Below are 22,290 nucleotides of genomic sequence, written 5' to 3' on the forward strand. Positions count from 1 at the left end.
TTTTTTTTTTTTACAAGTGCACATTCAATACATTTAGGTACACTTATTTTTCATGAGGGTTTGCTCTTTTTCCAAAGATGCTTTTTAAACTCACTTAATTGTTTGTTAGGTGATTATTAATATTGGCCTTATGGCAGTACACTGGTTATTATTAGCCATTTTCACCAAAGACATGCGTGTGTGCGTGCGTGTGTGTGTTGTTCAGGTATTCCCTACGTTGTGGGGATAAAATGTCCCCATAAGGATGGCATTGCAAGAAATCTTTGACATTGTGTGGACATTTTTTGGTCCCCATAAAGAAAACAGCTTATAAATCATATTATATGATGTTTTTAGAAAAGCTAAAAATGCAAACATGGAAACCTAATGTATGTGTGTGTCTACACTTGATTGTTTAGTGTTGGTGACTGTATGCATGTGTTCACATGGATATGCATATGTCTTTTTCTGTGTGTGTATATGTGTGTGTGTGTGTGTGTGTGTGTGTGAGAGAGAGAGAGAGAGGGGGGGTTCCAGAGCAGAATTCATTGCTGGCAGTGATTGATTGTCCCTTTGAAGATAAAGAGCTCCCTGGATTCCTCCTGCTGTTCTTCAGCATGGTCCTTTGATTGTGAAGACACCTCTCTCTCTCTCTCTCTCTCTCTCTCTCTCTCTCTCTCTCTCTCTCTCTCTCTCTTTCTTTTTCACTTTGCTTTAATCTCCGCCGTCTTTATTGATGTCATGCGGAGGTCTGTGCACCAGCACACAAACACTCCTGCTTAGACACAACTCAGAATGGTTGAGGAATACTACAACAAGTCCTGGGAACAGGATCATCATCGTCGTTGTAAGGTTTTCCCTTAAACTCTAATCACATCTGATGTCAATATTGTCATAGTCAAGACTTTTTAGGGTCGTATAACTGTTATACGTCTTGGCTTGATTAGCACATTTGAAGTTCACTGCAGCAAATATAACTAAAGTCTCTTCTACTGTTGCATTTTTAATTAGTTAAATATTAAAACTGCTTAGGAAAGTAAGCCCCAAAGAGGCATGCCTTCTTGCCTTCTTCCCATAGTGCATCCTGGTGCCATGTGTTCCCCAGGTAAGCGACACACACGCACCCGGCCATCCACGTAATGGAAAAGAAAACATGATTCATCAGACCAGGACACCTTCTTCCATTGCTCCGTGGGCCAGTTCTGATGCTCAGGTGCCCACTGTTGGCGCTTTCAGCATGGGCACCCTGAATGGTCTGTGGCTATGGAGCCCCATACACAACAAACTGCGTTGCAGCTCTTGTGGGGCTCTAGTGGCTCTTGTGGGATGTACTGGTCATATCGTCTGTTTGATCGTACCACACGGGCCAGCCTTCACTCCACACATGCATCGATGAGCCTTGGCCAGTTCACCTCCGTTCCTTCCTTGGACCACTTTTGATAGACTGACCGCTGCAGACTGGGAACACCCCACAAGAGCTGCAGTTTTGGAGATGCTCTGACCCAGTCGTCTAGCCATCACAATTTGGCCCTTGTCAAACTCGCTTAAATCCTTATGCTTGCCCATTTCCCCTGCATCTAACACATCAACTTTGAGGACAAAATGTTCACTAATATATCCCACCCACTAACAGGTGCCGTGACGAAGAGATAATCAGTGTTATTCACTTCACCTGTCAGTGGTCATAATGTTATGCCTGATCGGTGTATATGTTAGGATGTGTCCTTAGAAGTTTTGTGTGTTAGTGTGTACTGTAGGCTATATCTATAGTTTGAGAACAAACTATATAAACCGGGTTTTTTCCCAGAAACAGAGCTTACGAAATCTGACAAAACCTCCCTTTGGGGATATTCTGGAACATACTAAATTATTTAATCTTTTCTAAATAATGAAGTACTGTTGTTTAACAGTCTTAAAGTTCAGTTTTCTTTTAGGGGTTGGTATAGTCCCTGAAAGTGACAAAACCTCTCATTGGAGATGTCCTTAATTGCTTAACTGATTCGTAAATAAAGAAAAAAATGTAGTTTAAATGTCTAAAGTGTTAGTGTTTTAGGGGTTGTTCGGTCTATAGTAATTATAATTAGCTTTAAACAATAAAAGTCACTGGGATGTCCTCAGGAATACAATGAAACAAAGCCGTGAGAGTGAATGTTGGCGTGTGTGTGTGTGTGTGTGTGTGTGTGTGTGTGTGTGTGTGTGTGTGTATGAGTAGCACATGTGTGCTAGTGATAGAGGAACAGCTGCCAGGCTTTTACAATAGTTCTGTGGAATATGGCTAATTTGGTATTCATGAGATTGGGCCCTGGACTTGAGATACTGTCCCGCAGGCTGTCATGCCTGTTTCTGTCAGAAAAATATCTCCCTAAAGTACACAGTCTGGCTACTGAGACTCTCTCTCTCTTACATGCAGACACACACACACACACACACACACACACACACACACGCGCGCGCACACACACACACACACACACACACACACACACACACACACACACACACACACACACACACACACACACACACACACACACACACACACACACACACACACACACACACACACACACACACACACACACACACACACACACACACACACACACACACACACACACACACACACACACACACACACACACACACACACACACACACACACACACACATCTTACACACACATCTTACACAAACATCTCATGTACCTGAATTGTTTACAGAGAAAATGATTCACATCATCAATTGCAGAGAGATATGCAGAGATGAAGGAGAACTCTTTTTGTCAAAGGGCAAACTGAGAGTCGGTTTTATGCCCAGAGGTGTTTTAAGTAGCTATACTCCAACCTAAATATCATTAACTTAGCATTTTATTAGTTTCAAATGTTTGCTGCATTTTTGCTTAACATAAACTCTTAAGTGAAAAGTTCATGCAAGTTCACTGAAGACTGCATCAAATTTGATTTCCAGTGTAAATCTCTTCTGTTTAACGTTTATGTTCAAAAATGAACATCCAGTCATCATGTTATTCCATTTGATTTTCCTTCTTGCATAGAACACAGAATTAGTCATTTTGAAGAATGTACTGGTTGTTCATTTCCCAAGCAATAAATCAGTATTGGAGCTTTCAGACATCAAAAAGGATGCAAAAGCACTATAAAAATTGTAATAAAAGCAGCCCAACAACTATATTTATTCATCATCATGAGGTTTCCTAAATTCTGTTTGGACTGTTCGCATTTCCAAACCAGTCAAAACTCTTTCAAACCGCTTGGAAGACTCCTGAAACTAACCATGTGTGAGTTGGACATATCTGTTTTGCACCATCTATGTCAATGCAACCCATGTCTTCGGAAATATGCAACATTGCATTCTTTAGCCACACAAAAAACATTCTTCAGCTTACAGTCAGACAGCTGATGCTGCCTGGTGTGATATTTACATTAGGTAATTACACAGGTGAGCAATCTTTTTCATAATAATTTTTTTAGTCTTGTTTCAGAGTAAAAAATAAATAAAAAATACATCCTAACAACGAGATATGTCATTTAAGAAGCAAAAATGCATAAGAACCCACACTGACCCCAATAAGTATTAGACATTAAAGGGATAGTCCAAAAAAAAAATGAAAATTCTTACATCATTTACTCAGCATCATGCCATCCCAAATGTATAGGACTTTTTTTAGAAAAATAATACAACTCCATTAGTCCATATAATCCAAGTGTACGGGACCTCCAAATTTGATGCTTCGAAAAAAACACATCCGGCCAACTGTCATATGCTGTCATCAGCATGTTAAAGGGATAGTTCACCCAAAAATGAAAATTAGCCCATGATTTACTCACCCTCAAGTCATCCTAGGTGTATTTGACATTCTTCTTTCAGGTGAATAAAATCGGGTTATATTAAAAAAAGTCCTGCCTCTTCCAAGCTTTATAATGGCAGTGACTTGTTGGTTCGTTTTTGAAGTCCATAAAAGTTAATCTATCCATCATATAACTGCTTCACACAGCTCAGGGGGTCAATAAAGGCCTCCTGAAGCAAAGTGGCGCATTTGTGTAAGAAAAATATCCATATTTAAAACTTTATAGACTAAAATAACTAGCTTCCGGCAGTACGTAAGTCGACTTACGGCGAAAGAGTAACCCCTGACGCAATGTATAGGAGAATCTCACGGATAGGGCTGGACAACAAACTCAAGCCCCTTTTCTCTTTTATAGAAATCCTCCGCAAATTCTCGTGTTAGACTCTAATTCATGACCAGTGTTTTGTTCTGCTCTATCCTCTGGGCTTCTGTGTTCGTCAATACGCATGCGTCAAGGGTTCAAGCGTCAAGGGTTACTCTTTTGCCGCAAGTTGACTTGCGTACCGCTGACCAAAGAAGCTAGTTATTTTAGTCTATAAAGTTTTAAATATGGATATTTTTCTTACACAAATGCGTCACTTCGCTTCAGAAGGCCGTGTGGAGCAGTTATATGATGGATAGATGCACTTTTATGGACTTCAAAAACGAATCAACCATTAATTGCCATTATAAAGTTTTGAAGAGCCAGGACATTTTTAATATAACTCCGATTGTATGCATCTGAAAGAAGAATGTCATATACACCTAGGATGACTTGAGGGTGAGTAAATCATGGGCTAATTTTCATTTTTGGGTGAGCTATCCCTTTAAGAAGGGCAATGTAAGTGTGCTTCACAACATGCTGACATTCATAACAAGCGAACGCATATATGACAGTTGGTCGTGCGCGATGGTTTATAGCTTATAGTTATAGCATTTAGCGTCTGAAGACATTGACTCACAAACTGGGGTTGTGTGGATTACTGTCATGTTCACTTTGTGTGCTTTTTGAAGCCTTAACTTTGAGGGATCTCACGGACTCACGGATTGTTTTTCTGAAAAAATCTTTGTTTGTGTTCTTCTGGAGAAAGATAATAATATACATGTGGGATGAGATGAGGGAAAGCAAATGATAAAATCATTTTTGGGTGGAAAAAGCTACTAATGGAGAAAGTTATTTTTCGACTTTTTTGGACAACTAGAACAAATAGTCGCACAAGCCCTAGTCTGGAGCATTTAGGTGTACACTCACCCTCTCCTCTTCCTCCCTCATGTCAGGCATAGTGCTAACACACAGTGTAACTGCTGTGATGGCCACAAACACCACCGAGAGGCAGGCAAAGATCTTCCCAGGAATCCCAGAGTGAGGGTTTTCCACCATGTCTCTGAGGCTGTGCATGCACCCAGCCAGGCGACCCTCTTCTGGGCTCACGACACCCGGCGCCTCCTCATACGACTGGGGCGAGGTCAGCTCGACCTCCTCCTCCTCCTGCCGGAGTCTCTCGCGCTGCTCCTCCTGCCGAAGACGGAGTTTTCTCAAGCAACACCACTCCAGGCTGGCCTCCTCCACACCCCAATACAACAGCTCCTCCTGAAAGGACAACGCGCACATCTCCCGCAGAAGACGGAGCTTCCCGGCCGCCAGGAATGTGACGATGGAGCGGAAGGCGGTGGGGCTTCGGTCGAAGAAGAACTCGTTGCAGTGCGCATCATAGTCATCACATAAGTCGAGGATTTCCTCGGCATTGCTGCAGCTATGTAACTTTCCCAGGCGCGTGAGTGGGAACTCCTCAAGAGTGGACCATGGTATGCGATAACGGATGCCGCCCACGTTGATGATGGCGGCACGGTCAATTAAAGCCCCTTCCTCTGCTCCAGCCCCTCGATTCCGGTGAACCTCGTCCTCATGTACGCCGGGCTTGCGCTGCAGTTGCACTCGTTTGTAGAACACACCCTTTTTGCTGCTGATTTCATGGGGGTTCTCCACACGCTTAAAGTGGAAGGAGGTAAACTGATGATCAGTACTGCCTGCTAGGAAAGCCACCTCTTGGTACATTTCTGCCACGTGGCTGTGCAGGCCGTACCCTCCACAAATTCACAGTCTACCAGGTCACGGTGGTCATCATGGCGGAGCTTTGAGAGATAAAAGAGGCAGATATTAATAATTAAGACTTATGCTCCAGGTTGCAACCACAAGGGGCACAACAGAAAAAAATGTGTACAGAAAATAACAGATTAATTAGTCCAGATATATCCACAAATACTCCACAACATAAAGGAAAAAGTCCCTTGTACACTGCACATAATTAAAGGGTTTTCAACCATTTTGGCGATTGTTGCAATAGTCGTAGTATATTTGAATAAAGAAAATACACTTTTTTCTTCATGTTATCTGCACCCATGCAGATAATCCTATTAATTGTCAGAAAATGTCCAGCAGATGACGCAAAATGTGTAATTTTGACAGCTACAGTGCTTTTGTTAAAACTACAGATTGGATGTCTGCATTTTTGTATTCCCATCCATGGACAGTCTGAGTCACAGAAGGCAGAAGTGCATTATGGGTGTATTTTCTCAGTTTTCTCGTCATGTAGCACAGATTTTTTGCTGTCACCTGATGGAGTTTTGAGTTCTTTGCCACTGTCGCCATTGGCTTTCTTAGTTCAGGACACTTAATATTCAATAATATTATTGTTGTTTTGACTGCACTGACACTATTGGATAAGAACCAAACTTGAACTGAATTGAGCTGGATGATGACAACACTGTTTTGTGCAGAGCTGCTTTATAGCTGATTCAACTTTGTTTCATAATTGAAGAATTTTGCATCATTGACACTGTTATTGAACTGAACTGAATCACAGTGAATCACCGAACTGACTTCAGCTGAATAATGACATTACTGTCTTTACAGTAAAAATTTATTCTGTCCATCATTTATCATAATTTTTCTGTTTATCACTGTATGATTTGTTCAGATGTTTAATTTGCACCCTTTAATTTTTTTTTAATAATCCCTCCAGCACTCTATAGATAACAACAACAACATCACAAGACAATCAGAGCTGGACATAACACAAGGGAACTGTGCACAATTTCCATTGTGTTGTGTGTCTTAAAGGAATAGAACTGGTTGTTATTTTCCCCTCATGCAATTACAATTAATAGACCTTTCGAGCATCAAAAATGGTCACAAAAGAACCAGGTGCTTGAAGTATATTCCATGTCTTCTGAAGCCATATACTGAGCTTTGTGAGGATCAGAAAAATGATTCATTATTCACTCACAATAATGACACCCACATTAGCACCCTTAGTGTTCATGGGAGTTACATTAAAAGTATATTTTAGTTGACCCTAAATTCTTGTCAGTACATTCAGCTTTTCAAAGACAATAGAAATAATTATAAAATGACATACAAAAATGTTCTTACGTCTTACTTAAAAACACTTTCAGCTAATTGCATTTAATATAAATTTAAACTACACTCACCTAAAGGATTATTAGGAACACCATTAATTATTAGGAACACCACTAATACTGTGTTTGACCCCCTTTCGCTTTCAGAACTGCCTTAATTCTACGTGGCATTGATTCAACAAGGTGCTGAAAGCATTCTTTAGAAATGTTGGCCCATATTGATAGGATAGCATCTTGCAGTTGATGGAGATTTGTGGGATGCACATCCAGGACACGAAGCTCCCGTTCCACCACATCCCAAAGATGCTCTATTGGGTTGAGATCTGGTCAGGGCTGGACTGGGGCTAAAATTCGGCCCTGGCAAATTATCCAGCCCATCCGGCCCATGAGTCCCTCTTGAATGTTTTAACTGGGGTTAGGGCCTTAAATTGGAGTAAATAAATAAATCTAGGACAGGGACAACTAATGATGGATATTATCGAATTTACTACAAATGCAGATAACAAACGTAATATTGCACTTTTGTCACACAGAAATGCACTTGACAGTAAACCACTGATTTTGAGCTAGGATAAATTACAGTAGGGGAACCTTTTTTAGTGCTATATAGCACCAATTTTGGTGCTTCAGTGGTTCTTCAGCGGTGCTATTTAGCATCTTAGTCAAAGAACCAGGGAAAAGAACCGCTGAAGAACGATTGAAGCACCAAAATTGGTGCTATATAGCACTAAAAAAGGTTCCCTTATGATTACGAGCCTTATGATTACGAAGAACATTTTTTGGTGCCACATAGAACCTTTTTTTTTTTAGCGTGTAATGACATTTTAACTGAGTTTAACTGTAGGTCAGTTTCATTTAACTGTTTGGGCATGGTAGTCACAGGTAAAACCATGCTCCTCATTGCCATAGGTAGGCTATAATATGGTTTCGAAAATAAATAAATAAATGATAAAAAACTATTGAATTTGGTTGTGCTAGAGTGACAAGTTTGTAGTTGTGTGTAGGCTATTGCTGTTTTCCAATTTACCTCGTGATGTATTTACATGGTCGCGGCTGTTTTCAGCTGATTCACCACAGAACCTTTAATGTTCCCATATCACACGATTGTATAAAACAACATTCGGAGTCAAAGTGCCGGTTCATCATTTCATAGAGCAGCAGAAACGCAGCGCACGTTCGTCGGGGGCAGCGCTGTTGCGCGGATATTCGCCTTTTGCAGTTTCATGCGCCCAAATTTTTAAACAGCGCCTAATATGGACACAGTCTATGGAGGAGGGAAGGTCTCTCTCGCTTTGGCCTGTCAATTCAGAAGACAAACCAATGGGCCGCTGTCCCTGCATGATGGGCCAGTCCGTGGCAAAAAAATTAAATAAATAAATAACCTTGTAGGCTATCGGCCCCAAAGTGCGTCGGCCCACCGGGAAAATGCCCGGTATGCCAGATTACCAGTCCAGCCCTGGATCTGGTGACTGTGGGGGCCATTTTAGTACAGTGAACTCATTCTCATGTTCAAGAAACCAATTTGAAATGAATCGAGCTTTGTGACATGGTGCATTATCCTGCTGGAAGTAGCCATCAGAGGATGGGTACATGGTGGTCATAAAGGGATGGACATGGTCAGAAACAATGCTCAGGTAGGCCGTGGCATTTAAACGATGCCCAATTGGCACTAAGGGGCCTAAAGTGTGCCAAGAAAACATCCCCCATACCATTACACCACCACCACCAGCCTGCACAGTGGTAACAAGGCATGATGGATCCATGTTCTCATTCTGTTTATGCCAAATTCTGACTCTACCATCTGAATGTCTCAACAGAAATCGAGACTCATCAGACCAGGCAACATTTTTCCAGTCTTCAACTGTCCAATTTTGGTGAGCTTGTGCAAATTGTAGCCTCTTTTTCCTATTTGTAGTGGAGATGAGTGGTACCCGGTGGGGTCTTCTGCTGTTGTAGTCCATCCGCCTCAAGGTTGTGCGTGTTGTGGCTTCACAAATGCTTTGCTGCATACCTCGGTTGTAACAAGTGGTTATTTCAGTCAAAGTTGCTCTTCTATCAGCTTGAATCAGTCGGCCAATTCTCCTCTGACCTCTAGCATCAACAAGGCATTTTCGCCCACAGGACTGCCGCATACTGGATGTTTTTCCCTTTTCACACCATTCTTTGTAAACCCTAGAAATGGTTGTGTGTGAAAATCCCAGTAACTGAGCAGATTGTGAAATACTCAGACCGGCCCGTCTGGCACCAACAACCATGCCACGCTCAAAATTGCTTAAATCACCTTTCTTTCCCATTCTGACATTCAGTTTAGAGTTCAGGAGATTGTCTTGACCAGGACCACACCCATAAATGCATTGAAGCAACTGCCTCGTGATTGGTTGATTAGATAATTGCATTAATGAGAAATTGAACAGGTGTTCCAAATAATCCTTTAGGTGAGTGTATAATACATTTGCATTTAATTGCAATTAATTAAGTCTCTGAAAACATTATATTTAGTTCACACTTAAGTACATACGTTTCCAGTTTTCTCTGCCCTGCTGAAGATTTTGAGTGAAAACGAGAGCACTTTTGCACGGGTGCAGAATTTAGCCTATCCAATCCATCATTCCATGAACTCTGGATTTAGAATAAGTAGCTTTAGCACGTTGACTGTCTCGAGGGCAGAAAAATACGTAATGAACGAACAAAAGTTTTCAAACATCACAATTCACACTAATTCATATTAATATATTCATTGATTCATTGTCTCAGTCTGCAAATACAACATCACATTCTCCTGACTCCATATTTGCATTATTTTTTTTTTTTTTCAAACAGTAGTGAAAATAGGTTCTCCCATGGCTTTGGAAGTCTTAATTGCTCACGAGTCTCTAGATGCAGTAAATTCATGTCACAACACAAGTTGAATCCCAAAGCAGAGGAATTAATTATGATGTTTTCTTTTCTATTCATGGGTAAGTTCCTAAATGAGCCATGTTCTCTACACAATGGCAGAGTAAGGTCCAATGCTCTCAAACGAACATGGGTATAATTAGTGTGACTGCAATAGGAGATTTATGAAACAGACCTTCTCACACCGGAGGATTCAATCTGTAAATTCTGAGAAACGGCCATCGGTCTCACAAAGGCTGGTCGACCTTTTGTGAAATTAAAGCATGATGTATTCCAACAGCATATCTGAGCAGTAAGGAATCTCAGACTGTCTAATCCCTCGTTATTTATATTTATTAAAATGTCAGAAAGGTGGTGCTATCATAGTGAACTGAACTTCAAAAAGCATCAGGCAGAATTTTAAAACTCACTTAAATCAAATCAAGTTTTTATTTCTATCCTAATTTCAATCTAATGTATATTAGATTAAATTAAATCTCTTTTAGAGCGAATCCTCTAAGTTATGATAAAAGAAGCAATTAATTAATTTAAAGAATTTATCATTGAATCCTCCGGTGTGAGAAGGTCTGTTTCATAAATCTCCTTTTGCAGTCACACTAATTATACCCATGTTCGTTTGAGAGCATTGGACCTTACTCTGCCATTGTGTAGAGAACATGGCTCATATAGGAACTTACCCATGAATAGAAAAGAAAACATCATAATTAATTCCTCTGCTTTGGGATTCAACTTGTGTTGTGACATGAATTTACTGCATCCAGAGACTCGAAACCTTTAACGAAGCCTTCTAACTTCATACATGATGCAGCTTCTGTCTCGTCTGGGCTTTAATTTGATTTCTTAACATGTTGCCTGAGCCCCGGGGCCTCTGACAATCCAAATGAATCACTGTCTAACTGAAAGATGCCATGTGTTATCGCTCAATCCATGAGTCAATATATGACCCAGCATTTCCTGCACATAATGTGCCAGTTGAAGTAGGCGCCAAGGCGTTTTGAAAAATGCAAATGAGTCAGACTTTCCTCTTGCCCAAAGATGACACTAGGAAGCAACGTCTAACAATTATTTTTTTTCCACAATACGTTTGAATAGAGCGACGTAGATGAATGGCAGATCTTTCCAATTTGAGCTACAGTAGCTCGTCTGTTTGATCCGACCACACGGGCCATCCTTTGCTCCCAACGTGCATCAATGAGCCTTGGCCCATGACCCTTCACCATTGTTCCTTCCTTGGACCAATTTTGATAGACACTGACCACTGCAGACCGGGAACACCCCACAAGAGCTGCAATTTTGGAGATGCTTTGACCCAGCCATAACAATTTGGCCCTTGTCAAACTCGTTCAAATCCTTACGCTTGCCCATTTTTCCTGCTTCTAGCACATCAACTTTGAGGACAAAATGTTCACTTGCAAGAGATAATCAGTGTTATTCACTTCACCTGTCATAATGTTACACCCGATTGTTGTAATGCATATACCTAATATAAATATTTTTGTTTTATACAGTATATCATACATCATTGTATGCATTATTTTAGATAATGATCATTTAATACCATAGTACATAGTACTTTTTTTTTGTAAAGTCCATAAAAATGGTACAACTTCACAGAAATTGTGTTTTTCAGGTCCTGATGGAAGTGCTGAGGACACTGCTTTATTAAAGCGAGGTCTATGGATTTTGAGGGGTAAAAGAGAGGTCAAAAACAGAGAGAATGTCTGAAGGAGTATTCACTTCTTTATGCCAGTTAGCGCTCAAGGGAAAAGCTCAAACTGTAGTGGCCTTTTAGGATCATTCTGTGATCAGACAGTTATGTCTCAATGCTCTTCTGAATTTAATGCAAGTCTCTCTCCCCAGACAGACTGGTTTTTCATTGAAAGTGAAAGTGACATGTAGCCAGAATTTGTGCTCTGCATTTTACCCATCCAAGTGCACACACACAACAGTGGAGTATTAAACACACACACCCCGTGAACACACACCCAGAGCAGTGGGCAGCCATTTTTGCTGTGTCGCCCGTGGGAGCGACTGGCCATTGCAGTTGTGGGTAACAGCCCCACTTAAATTTCCTGCCGGTACTGAGACTCGAACCTGAGACTTTCGGGTTAGAGTCCGACTCTCTAACCATTACCCTCAGTAAAGTGACAGTAAAGACATTGATAATGTAACAAAATATTTCTATTTCAAATAAATGTTGTTCTTTTGAACTTTCTATTCATCAAAGAATACTGAAAAAAAATGTATCAGGGTTTCCATAAAAATATTAATCAGCACAACCATTTTCAACATTAATAATAAGAATAAATGTTTCTCGAGCAGCAAATCAGCATATTAGAATGATTTCTGAAGGATCATGTGACACTGAAGACTGGAGAAATGATGCTGAAAATTCAGCTTAGGAATACAATACATTTTAAAATATATTACAATACAACTTGTATTAATATTTAACACTGTTACTGTTTTTACTGTATTTTGATCAACCTAATGCAGCTTTGGTGAGCATAACAGACTTCTTCTTCTTCTTCTTCTTCTTCTCAAAAGAAATCTTACCAACCCTGAACTTTTATACAGATCTATTCTACTGTATAATATGAAAACATGTACACATACGCAATAGAGGAGTGAAAATATAAAAGATTGAGATAAAATTCCCTAAAGGTAAAAAGTATAAGAGTGTGTTCAGACTGAGACAGTGTGGGCTGTCTGATCTTTCTTTTTTTCTTTCTTTCTTTCTTTCTTTCTTTCTTTCTTTCTTTCTTTCTTTCTTTCTTTCTTTCTTTCTTTCTTTCTTTCTTTCTTTCTTTCTTTCTTTCCTTCCCACTGTTTAATCTATTAATTAAGCTCACGATCACTGTGAATCCTGACTATTCCTTTAATCCTGTGAGTCTTTATTGAAGTAAAAAGTTGATTTTGAAGCTGGTCTGTGAGAACGATGGTTAAAGACCTTGGAGACCGTCATCACTATTAGCAATCAGCACAGATCCATTCTAAGATGCCTGTAACATTGATTTCCTTTTCTGTGAACTACTTTATAACAGCACACAGGGGCCAGGAGGTCTCCGTATAGACATATTAAAGCACAGCCACACAAACTCTCCAGCACAGAGAGACAGCTGAGGTCCTATGGAGCGGTGAGAGATGAAAAGGAACATGTTCGGCTGCCGTACAGGAGCCTGTATGAGTGATGGAGCTGATGATGAGTGCTGCGGTGCTGTGCTGTGTGTCTCCCGCCGAAGATGAAATTCAATAGTGCTGATGGGGAGATTTCTGCTACGGCACTTTGAGTTAGAGACTGATAAAGGCACTCATGAATCAATATGAGGTATTTGTGCTTGTTCTTAATAGATGGCGATGTTATTCACGCCACTGCGTTGTAAAACCAATGGGAAGACAATAAGTGGATTATTTTTCTGTCACTCAGTTATGTCTCCAGTGATGAGTTATAGGCAACCTTTAAAGTTTATGATTCAACAAAACACACTGATTAACTGTGCATTGTTTCATACCAAAAACATATTGTTTTTTATATTGAGAGAGAGAGAGAGAGAGAGAGAGAGAGAGAGAGAGAGAGAGAGAGAGAGAGAGAGAGAGAGAGAGAGAGAGAGAGAGAGAGAGAGAGAGCGTATGTGAATTACCTGTCTATGCGTCTCTCAACAGTGTTTGGAAGCAGCATATTAATAGCTAAACTGTAAGTTTATCTGCTCCAAGAACAGCGCCGTTATTACCTCGCTAGTGAGAAATGTCATGTAGTTTTACTGATAAACTATTTTACTGATAAAATCATCAGAGCAATGCTGACAACACGTTTCTTTGCGAGTGTGTGTCCGTACTGTATGTGTGTGCATTTGAGTGGGACAGAGATCGGGAGAAAGAGAGTTTGAGCTTTTTGTGTCAGAAAACATGGAAAGAATTTGTCGTTTTTACCCTTTACTGTTTCTTTGCTTGGTCAGTGTGTGGTTGTGGGTTTTGGTTTAATGGACCATTGAAATAACTGAAGTTACTTGGAGAGGTGATATGGAACTGTAATGTGGTCAAGACTTGCCTGGAACTACTTTAGCCGTGCGTTTCCCTGGAAATAATTGCACACCGTAGAATGTTCGTCAACCAATCAGATTCAAGCATTCAACTGCCCCCGTGTAAAACAAGTTCTATTTTAACATTAACTTTAACATTAAGATTTTTTGTTTTACATAAGCGTTGATTAAAATGAATCAATTGATATTAATGTGCATATTAGGCATTTTTATCAGTTCATGCATTCCCTGGGAATATGACCAAAGTGTTGCTAGAGACAAGAACAGGATATATACCTCTATAACTTTGAAAAGAAATTCAGAAAGAAAAAAAGATCATCACACTCAAATTAAAATGTCAATTCAGACACTACAAATTGAGTATTTAAATAAATCTCTGCTGGAACTGTGACAGATTTGGGGTCTGTTTCATTTCTAATTATAGGGTCACTTCTCTCTGCAGCAGTAATACAGATAAAACTGTCAGATTCTCAGGATTAAGAACACATGTAGGAATTAATTTAATGAATGAAGTAAGATCAAGAACCAAGAAAGTGTCAAGAAGTTTTAAGTGACAAGAAAAAGTAAGTATAGCCTTATGAGTTAATACACAGTACCAACAGAGATCACATTTATGCATGTCAATCTCAAGTTAAAAGTCAAAACCAAACAAGGTTTTGACTTCTAGTAACCATTTTAGTAACCATTTAGTAAGATCTAATATGGTTCAAAAGAAATTCTTTAACAATTATTTTCAGACATATTTCAAACACGTATTGACGTTTAAACGACTGTTAATAAAGTGTTAATAGAAACCCATTGTACTTTGACTCACTGAGTGTCATCCGTTGTGTTACCAACTCACCCAAATGATAAATGTATACCATTCAAACTGACCTAGATGTCATTTAATATGCATTCCACCAAAATAAACATGTTAATTATGTCACTTCAATAATAGGTCTCACTCACCTCACTCTTTCCTTTATCAAACACACACGAATTTTAGTTGTCCACTTAGTATATTTTCTTTATCTAACACTTTTAACTTGTAATTGCTTAGTCATTTATATTATAACAGTGATACATATATGGAAATATATGATTTCAAAGTTTCATGAAAATCTAATTTACCGTAATGCACAAATAATAATCTGGAAAACATTATAATAGGCCTACAATTATATTAAAATTCTGTAGAGTGGTCATTAAAACTCAGTGTTTCAGTCATCATGGTTTTAGTTTGCATCTTTGAAAATGATCAGGTTATAACCATAGTATATTTTGCCATAGCTGATATGGATTCATCAATGTGCTGGTAAAATGAAGCCATGTTTTTTATTAAATATAGCTTTTAAATTAATATTAATTCTCAGTTATGTAACTTTATAGTTTGCCATCTTGATTAACATCTTGATTTGCCTGAAATCGCAAACTCCGCTATTCCGTATTATAATATAATCTACAGAGAAACAGAGGATTGTAATACTAATGAAAAGCAGTAGATATGAAATAAAGGCTTTGCATTAAAACCAAGCGATATCCTAACATAGCGTTTGGAACTCAGAGGAGCAGCGCACTGGGTTTGGAACGCTGTGTATCATTTGTGGTTTGGATACTATTGCGATAACGCTGACAGAAAGAAACATACATGAGCCGCAGATATGAACAGACTTATTGCAAACAAATCCAAACTCAAAAAATACATAACGAACAATTCGACTTACCCGTTTTAAGCCCATTGATTTAGCGCTGCCCTGCTCATTTTCAGCTTAGACGTGTAAGTTGTGGTGTGATGCATTTGCGCGTTTACTTTTATTCCTTTATCCGTATTGCTGGACGATTTGATTCCAGCATCAGACTGACTCCAGCTCATAGCTCCTCCACAACTGCTAAAGTTCCTCAGTCTTCGTGTCAGAACCGGATCTGTTAATGGGTGTTACTGCTGCTCTCACGCGCACACTCGAGTCCCCATCTCACCCCGAGCCTGCTTGCTTAGTAATAACAGAGCATTACCATGCAGAAATACGTTAAAACACTTCTCTCTCGCTCTAATTTTACGGGTTTACTAATTAAGTTATCCACATTATGTGTACCTAACCCATCCTGCTGAACAGCCCATTTGCGCGTGAATGCATGTGGACGGGATGTAGACTAGATAAGCTCTTCCCATCGAGTTTCACAACATTAGCCTAAATCAGTTATTTAACTTTTTGTGTCGATTTTAGCAGAAGTCTCATGGGCGTGTGTATGTCTAATTATATAATTTTATATTAATAATTAATCATTTTATATTTATAATTATTTTACGGGGTAATTTTAAGTGTTGCCTGTAAATACTGTAAACAAATACCATGAATTGAGCAGCTAAACTGAAAAATGGTTTGGGGAAAAACAACTTGAATATCATTAGAACATACAAAATCTCTGTCACTATTTTCTGTGATTCAGATATTCTGAAGTGGACACAGTCTGACCACTGAGGGGAGACAGAGAAGTCGATTATTCTTTCACAGTCATCAATGGCCTATAATGTCAATGTGTCCCCTCAGGTTCACATCTTTCTTTCCGTGTCCATTAGGGCTACCTCGTTTTTCATTTTTCGTCATGAGACCTCGAAAACAATTCCTGTTTAGGGCCTCATGACCAAATCGTTGTATTGATTTGTGTATTGAATTTTGGCTCTTAATTTGCCTGAGAACAACCTGGGAATATCTGTCAGGATAATTGGGACATTCTAAATGTGGTTTTACAAAATATCGCTTACAGCACTTTTAATGGCAAACACAAAAGCACATTTGGGCTCCGCAATGCACTTAAAGAATGAAATAATGATCCCCATGACCAGAATAAACTGTGTGTATTTCTTGTTTACAATCATGTTGCTTCGCTCTGAGAGAAATCAAAATTAACAATGTATCAAGAGAGCTTAGTAATTAAAGGCTGAGAGCTGATGTAGAAAAGCTTCAGATGCTCGGCATCATACTGCTCATTATTGTTTTCAGCACACCAAACAAACAGCAAACATTATATAAGTCATACGAGTTTAATGAGAGCGAACTGGTTGTGTATTTCAATTGTGAAATCGAAAGACTGTTCTCTCTTGTATCAGCAAAGAGGATGTTATGTGACTGTACAAATTTTTGATGAGATTTGGATGGCCTATACATTTTTCATTGTTTTTGTATGCAAGTTTAAAGTCTTCAAAGTGACTCAACAGTCATTCTGATATTACTTTTGGGCAGAGAAATCGAGTGTGTCACCTGTTTAGAATCACTAACCATCATCCTTGTGAGCTTACAGTGATGTGCTGATAAAATAACAACCTATTATGCTTTTTTTGGATGTTACCTTTCATGTAGTGTGTATTATAGCTGTTTATTAATGTAAAAAGTCTGCCAAGTTTCAAATATAAAAGTGCAAGACAAATGGAGTTATTGTCTCCCAAAAGAATGAACCGATGACCTGAAACGAGGCGTCAGTATTTTCTGTCTTAATTCCTACATGAACCTATGTAGGTTTGTAACAAATTTGCATAATACCCGCCTATGGTTTTCATTGGCTGCCTGTGAACAATGTCTACTTTGACCCGCCGTCAAACACTGTATTGTAGCTGAGGCCTGGAACAGTTTGATTGACATGTCGAGAAGATGCTGTTTTCTGCATTGTGAAAACAAATCCACTTTGCATGCGCTTCCAAAGGATGAGGACTCAGCCTCGAATTGATACGGTAAAACTGACGCCATTGTTACTGTTTTTATCACATCAAACAAGGCGTCTGTGGATGAGAGTCCGAAATAAGGACTGGTGGGACGTTGTCCTCCTCCACTTCACAGACACCGAATAGAAAGGGAATTTTAGAATGACAGGACAATGATTTATGACACTTCATTCAACAGGAAGAACAGCTCGCTGCACGCATCAAACGTCTTTACGCTATTTCTACGTCACTGCACATGCGCATTACTCCCCAGTTTGGGTTTGTGTTTACATGTCCTATTGATCAGACTACAAATAAACCACCCCTTACAATCCGAATTCAATTTTAATCAGATCTGGCCAATTCATTCCGATTGATGTGGTCAAATGTGACTTTTTTTATTCCGATTGTGCTACTAGTCCGGTTATGATCGGAATATGAAGTGCATGTAAACGCAACTAATGTCTAGAAGTTCAGAAATTCAGAAAATGTGTGTTAAGAGAGACTGAATCCTTGAATTAACTGTTTCAGAGACTGTGAGAAAAGAGGCGATACTACATTATAAGAAAATGAGTAGTTTTGCATGTAAACCTATTGCAGGAGACCTCCAAAACAATATTAGGAACCTTTGAAATAGCATATTAGGGGCAGTTGAATGTACATTGACAGTATTTCTATGAGCTTTGCGATGGAAAATGGATTTAGCAGAAGCTGTCTTGTAAGTTCTGCAGTAACACACTACAAGCCCAGCTGAAGTGTTGTTTGGAAGCTGTACTGCACTAGCCCACACAAACACAAGTGACGCAAATGCAGTATTTTCTCCCGAGTGTTGCTCCTGAAGTCCCGATAGCGATGGATCCAGCTGACAGTGTCATAATGAGCAGCGATGCTGTGGGTAGGAGGGCTTCACTCATGTCAGATATACAAGCTAATGACACACGGAGAAAGCAAGAGTTATGTCCAAACATATATCTTCAATCAAGTGAGTCCTGCAGGCGGACCGCACTGTGGATGGCATAGCCGTCTTAAGATCCTTGCAGAAATGATAATGGTGTATGTTCATGCATGTGAAACGGAAAAACCCAGTACCGCATGTGATGTTTAAACAGCCATGCATTCAAGTAAATGTGATTACACTCATGATTACACACAGTAGCGGTTCTGCAGAGACCGTTTGATCATCAACTTCTTCACTACAGCTCCTGAATGGTGTTCGTGTGTAAGCGTCATGTCCCTTCAGTAATCTTACAGGTAGTAAGCACAACACCGTGGCAGTTTTGAAGACTTTAAAATGTACCGCAGCTGAATGAAAAAGACTTTAAAGCTCCACAGCAGAACTCATTTCTCATTCCCCAGCTCTTGCAGGGATGCTTTGCAGGGTCTCATTGCTCAGCCATTACATTTCCATAGACTACAGTAGCCTGGATTTGGCAGTGGCATTACAGCAGGTACATTGGTAATAAACGTTTTCTGCTGGTTTGCATGGCCTCAATACCACACATTTTAGGTACAGTCAATGTACTTCAAATGTACTTAATTATTCGAAAGCAAATAGTACTTTAAAATAATGTTACTATTTATTTTATAGAAACATGAATGGAACAGTTCACCTCCACAGACAATGGACAGCAAGTAGGTGTTTACAGGGCAATAAAATATATAGCATCTTATCAGCCTTCTCTAAAAACTCACATGACATGGTCTTACATTTTTTTTTTCATAAAATTCATACTTTTAGAGATAACATCCTCAGATTGAGCAGACTTGTGGCTTCAGCTTCATTGTGTTTCTACGTTTCTACAACACACACACACATCATATTTTTTATATTTAAAAAAATATATATATTCTTAATATTTTTTATTTTTATGTTAAAGCTTATAAATCGACCAGGCATAACATCATGACCTAATATTGTGTTGGTCACCCTTTTTCTGCCAAAATAGCCCTGACCCATCGAGGTCACTAGACCCCTGAAGGTGCAAAAAAAAAAAAAAATTACTGAGTTAAAAACAGAAATGGACTAACCCAGCAATTGGGTTGTTTGAACCCAGTGAATTATAAAACAACCCAATTGCCGGGTTAGTCCATTTTCAACCCAATTTGGGTTGTTTTTAACCCAGCATTTTTTAGAGTGTGTGCTGTGGTATCTGGGACCAAGATGTTAGCAGCAGATCCTTTAAGTCGAGGTGGGGCCTCCATGGATCGGACTTGTTTGTTCAGCACATCCCACAGATGCTCGATTGGATTTTATTATCCTGCTGAAAGAGACCACAGCCACCAGGGAATAACGTTTCCATGAAAGGGTGTACATGGTCTGCAACAATGCTTAGCTAGGTAGTTTGTGTCAAAGTAACATCCACATGGATGGCAGGACCCAAGGTTTCCCAGCAGAAAATTGCCCAAAGTATCACACTGTCTCCGCCGGCTTGCCTTCTTCCCATAGTGCATCCTGGTGCCATGTGTTCCCCAGGTAAGAGACGCACGCACCCGGCCATCCATGTGATGTACAATAAAAGAAAACGTGATTCATCAGACCAGGCCACCTTCTTCTATTGCTCCGTGGTCCAGTTCTGATGCTCACATGCCCACTGTTGACGCTTTCGGCTGTGGACAGGGGTCAGCATGGGCACCCTGATAGGTCTATGCAGCCCCATATGCAACAAATGTTATTCTGTGTATTCTGACACCTTTCTATTAGAACCAGCATTAACGTTTTGAGCAATATGAGCTACAGTAGCTCGTCTGTTTGATGAGCCTTGGCCGCCCATGACCCTGTCGCCGGTTCACCACTGTTCCTTCCTTGGACCACTTTTGATAGACACTGACCACTGCAGACCGAGAACACCCCAAAAGAGCTGCAGTTTTGGAAATGCTCTGACCCAGTCGTCTAGCCATCACAAACTTGTCAAACTCACTCAAATCCTTACGCTTGCCCATTTTTCTCACTTCTAACACATCAACTTTGAGGACAAAATGTTCACTTGCTAATATGTTGTTCACCTGCCTAATATATCCCACCCACTAACAGGTGGCGTGATGAAGAGATAATCAGTGTTATTCACTTCACCTGTCAGTGGTCGTAATGTTCCGCCTAATTGGTGTGCAGTATATCTCCATATTAATAACAGTCTGAGTAATTCTGAGTCTTGAACTGTAAACTCTCAGAATTCAGAATGACTTATGAGCAGCCACCTTTTTATTTTGGGTGTGTCATTTATGCCCCACTTGCCAAAATGGAGGGAGTGCAGTATAAGGGGTTAAATCCACAGTAAGATCCACATGCAAGCTGAAAGAATGAGGGTTAAGTTGAAATCAGAGTAATGGTCAAAAATATATCTGTGTCGATCAATTTATACTTAAGCTGCTCATGATTTTACACATAAAGGAAAACATGATCATGCAAGTCATCTGCAGCATAATCAGTTTAAGAACGTACAAAAGTGCTCAATGTCCTGGCAATAGGGGCTTTCTGCTTTTGGCCAATCATGAAGTGATGACAAGGGTGACCCGATTATTTTTCACTGTTTACACCAGTCCCTCAAAATATAAATTAAAAAAAGTTGTCAAATTGGACAGACATTGACACTAAAACGTTTCTCCTCATCTGGGCGGATGAAGAAACTGGCATTGTGTTTAAAAGGGTTTTTTTTTTTTGGTGCTGCTGAATCTTAATGGTAAAACATTTCCAAAACACGGAAAGTCATTGCTTGTGTCAAAGTCAGTCCAGCAAATGTACTGTAATTTACTAAGTTTGATGTGTGAAAGCAGTCTAGTGCCACGGTCGTTCAGGAATCTTTCAATTGCAGAGTGTATAGGGCCCAGGGCCTCCGCTTATAATTTTGTCCCGGGCTCCATGAATTCAGGCAACAGCTTGAAATCTGTTGACATTTTATAGTCAACATTCGTCTCTCTTTTTAATGTTTATACTCAAAATGTGGACTATTTGTCATATTTATATTTTGTCAAAGACTGTCTTGTGGTGACTGATGAGTGGGGCATCAGACTGTGATAAAAAATATTGCGAAAATACAAAATATTGTGAATAAATGGAAACAGTTTGGAGACATTTGGGCCATTAATGTCTCTCCTCTGCCTACTGTACCTTTTTTTGTAAGGAACCGGACAGTATGGTACTGGTCTTATGGCTGAGATGTTTTTTTTTTTCTCCCATTAGTGTAGTTTGTGCCAGTTAAGGTGAATGAGTTCTGAGTGGGACTGAACAGTGATGGATGAGTGAGTATGTGTGTGTGTGTTCTGACTGTCATTGCACAATATAAATGTTTGATTGATTCTGCTGCTTTTCTTCAGGGCTGTAATCTTGTTCAATTAAAGTGAAGTTAGAATACATCAAGAGTCACAGTGAGGATTAAGTGAAGTGATATGTGAAGTGTGTGACAGGAACCCAGGGTTTGATTAACATTTGAATCATT

General features: G+C 39.6%; 1 protein-coding gene across 2 annotated transcripts in view; it reads right to left on the minus strand.

The window, feature by feature from the left end:
• The window catches only part of kcng2 (potassium voltage-gated channel, subfamily G, member 2), a 33,476-nt gene extending 17,193 nt beyond the window's left edge, over positions 1-16,283 (minus strand). The window contains exons 1-2 of one of the 2 annotated variants that reach the window (XR_013817483.1): positions 15,885-16,163; positions 5,076-5,956 (exon numbers count right to left, since the gene is read on the minus strand). Coding sequence is in view for 1 of the 2 variants with exons in the window: in XM_079828920.1 (XP_079685046.1) it covers positions 5,076-5,879 (804 nt within the window). In the remaining variant the exon portion in view is untranslated. Of the gene's footprint in view, positions 1-5,075; positions 5,957-15,884 lie in introns of both variants that reach the window. The other variant, XM_079828920.1, reaches the window with a different exon arrangement.
• Between the last annotated feature and the right edge of the window lie 6,007 nt (positions 16,284-22,290).

Source organism: Gobio gobio (assembly GCF_949357685.1).
Source record: "Gobio gobio genome assembly, chromosome: 11".
NCBI classification, from domain to species: Eukaryota; Metazoa; Chordata; class Actinopteri; order Cypriniformes; family Gobionidae; genus Gobio; species Gobio gobio.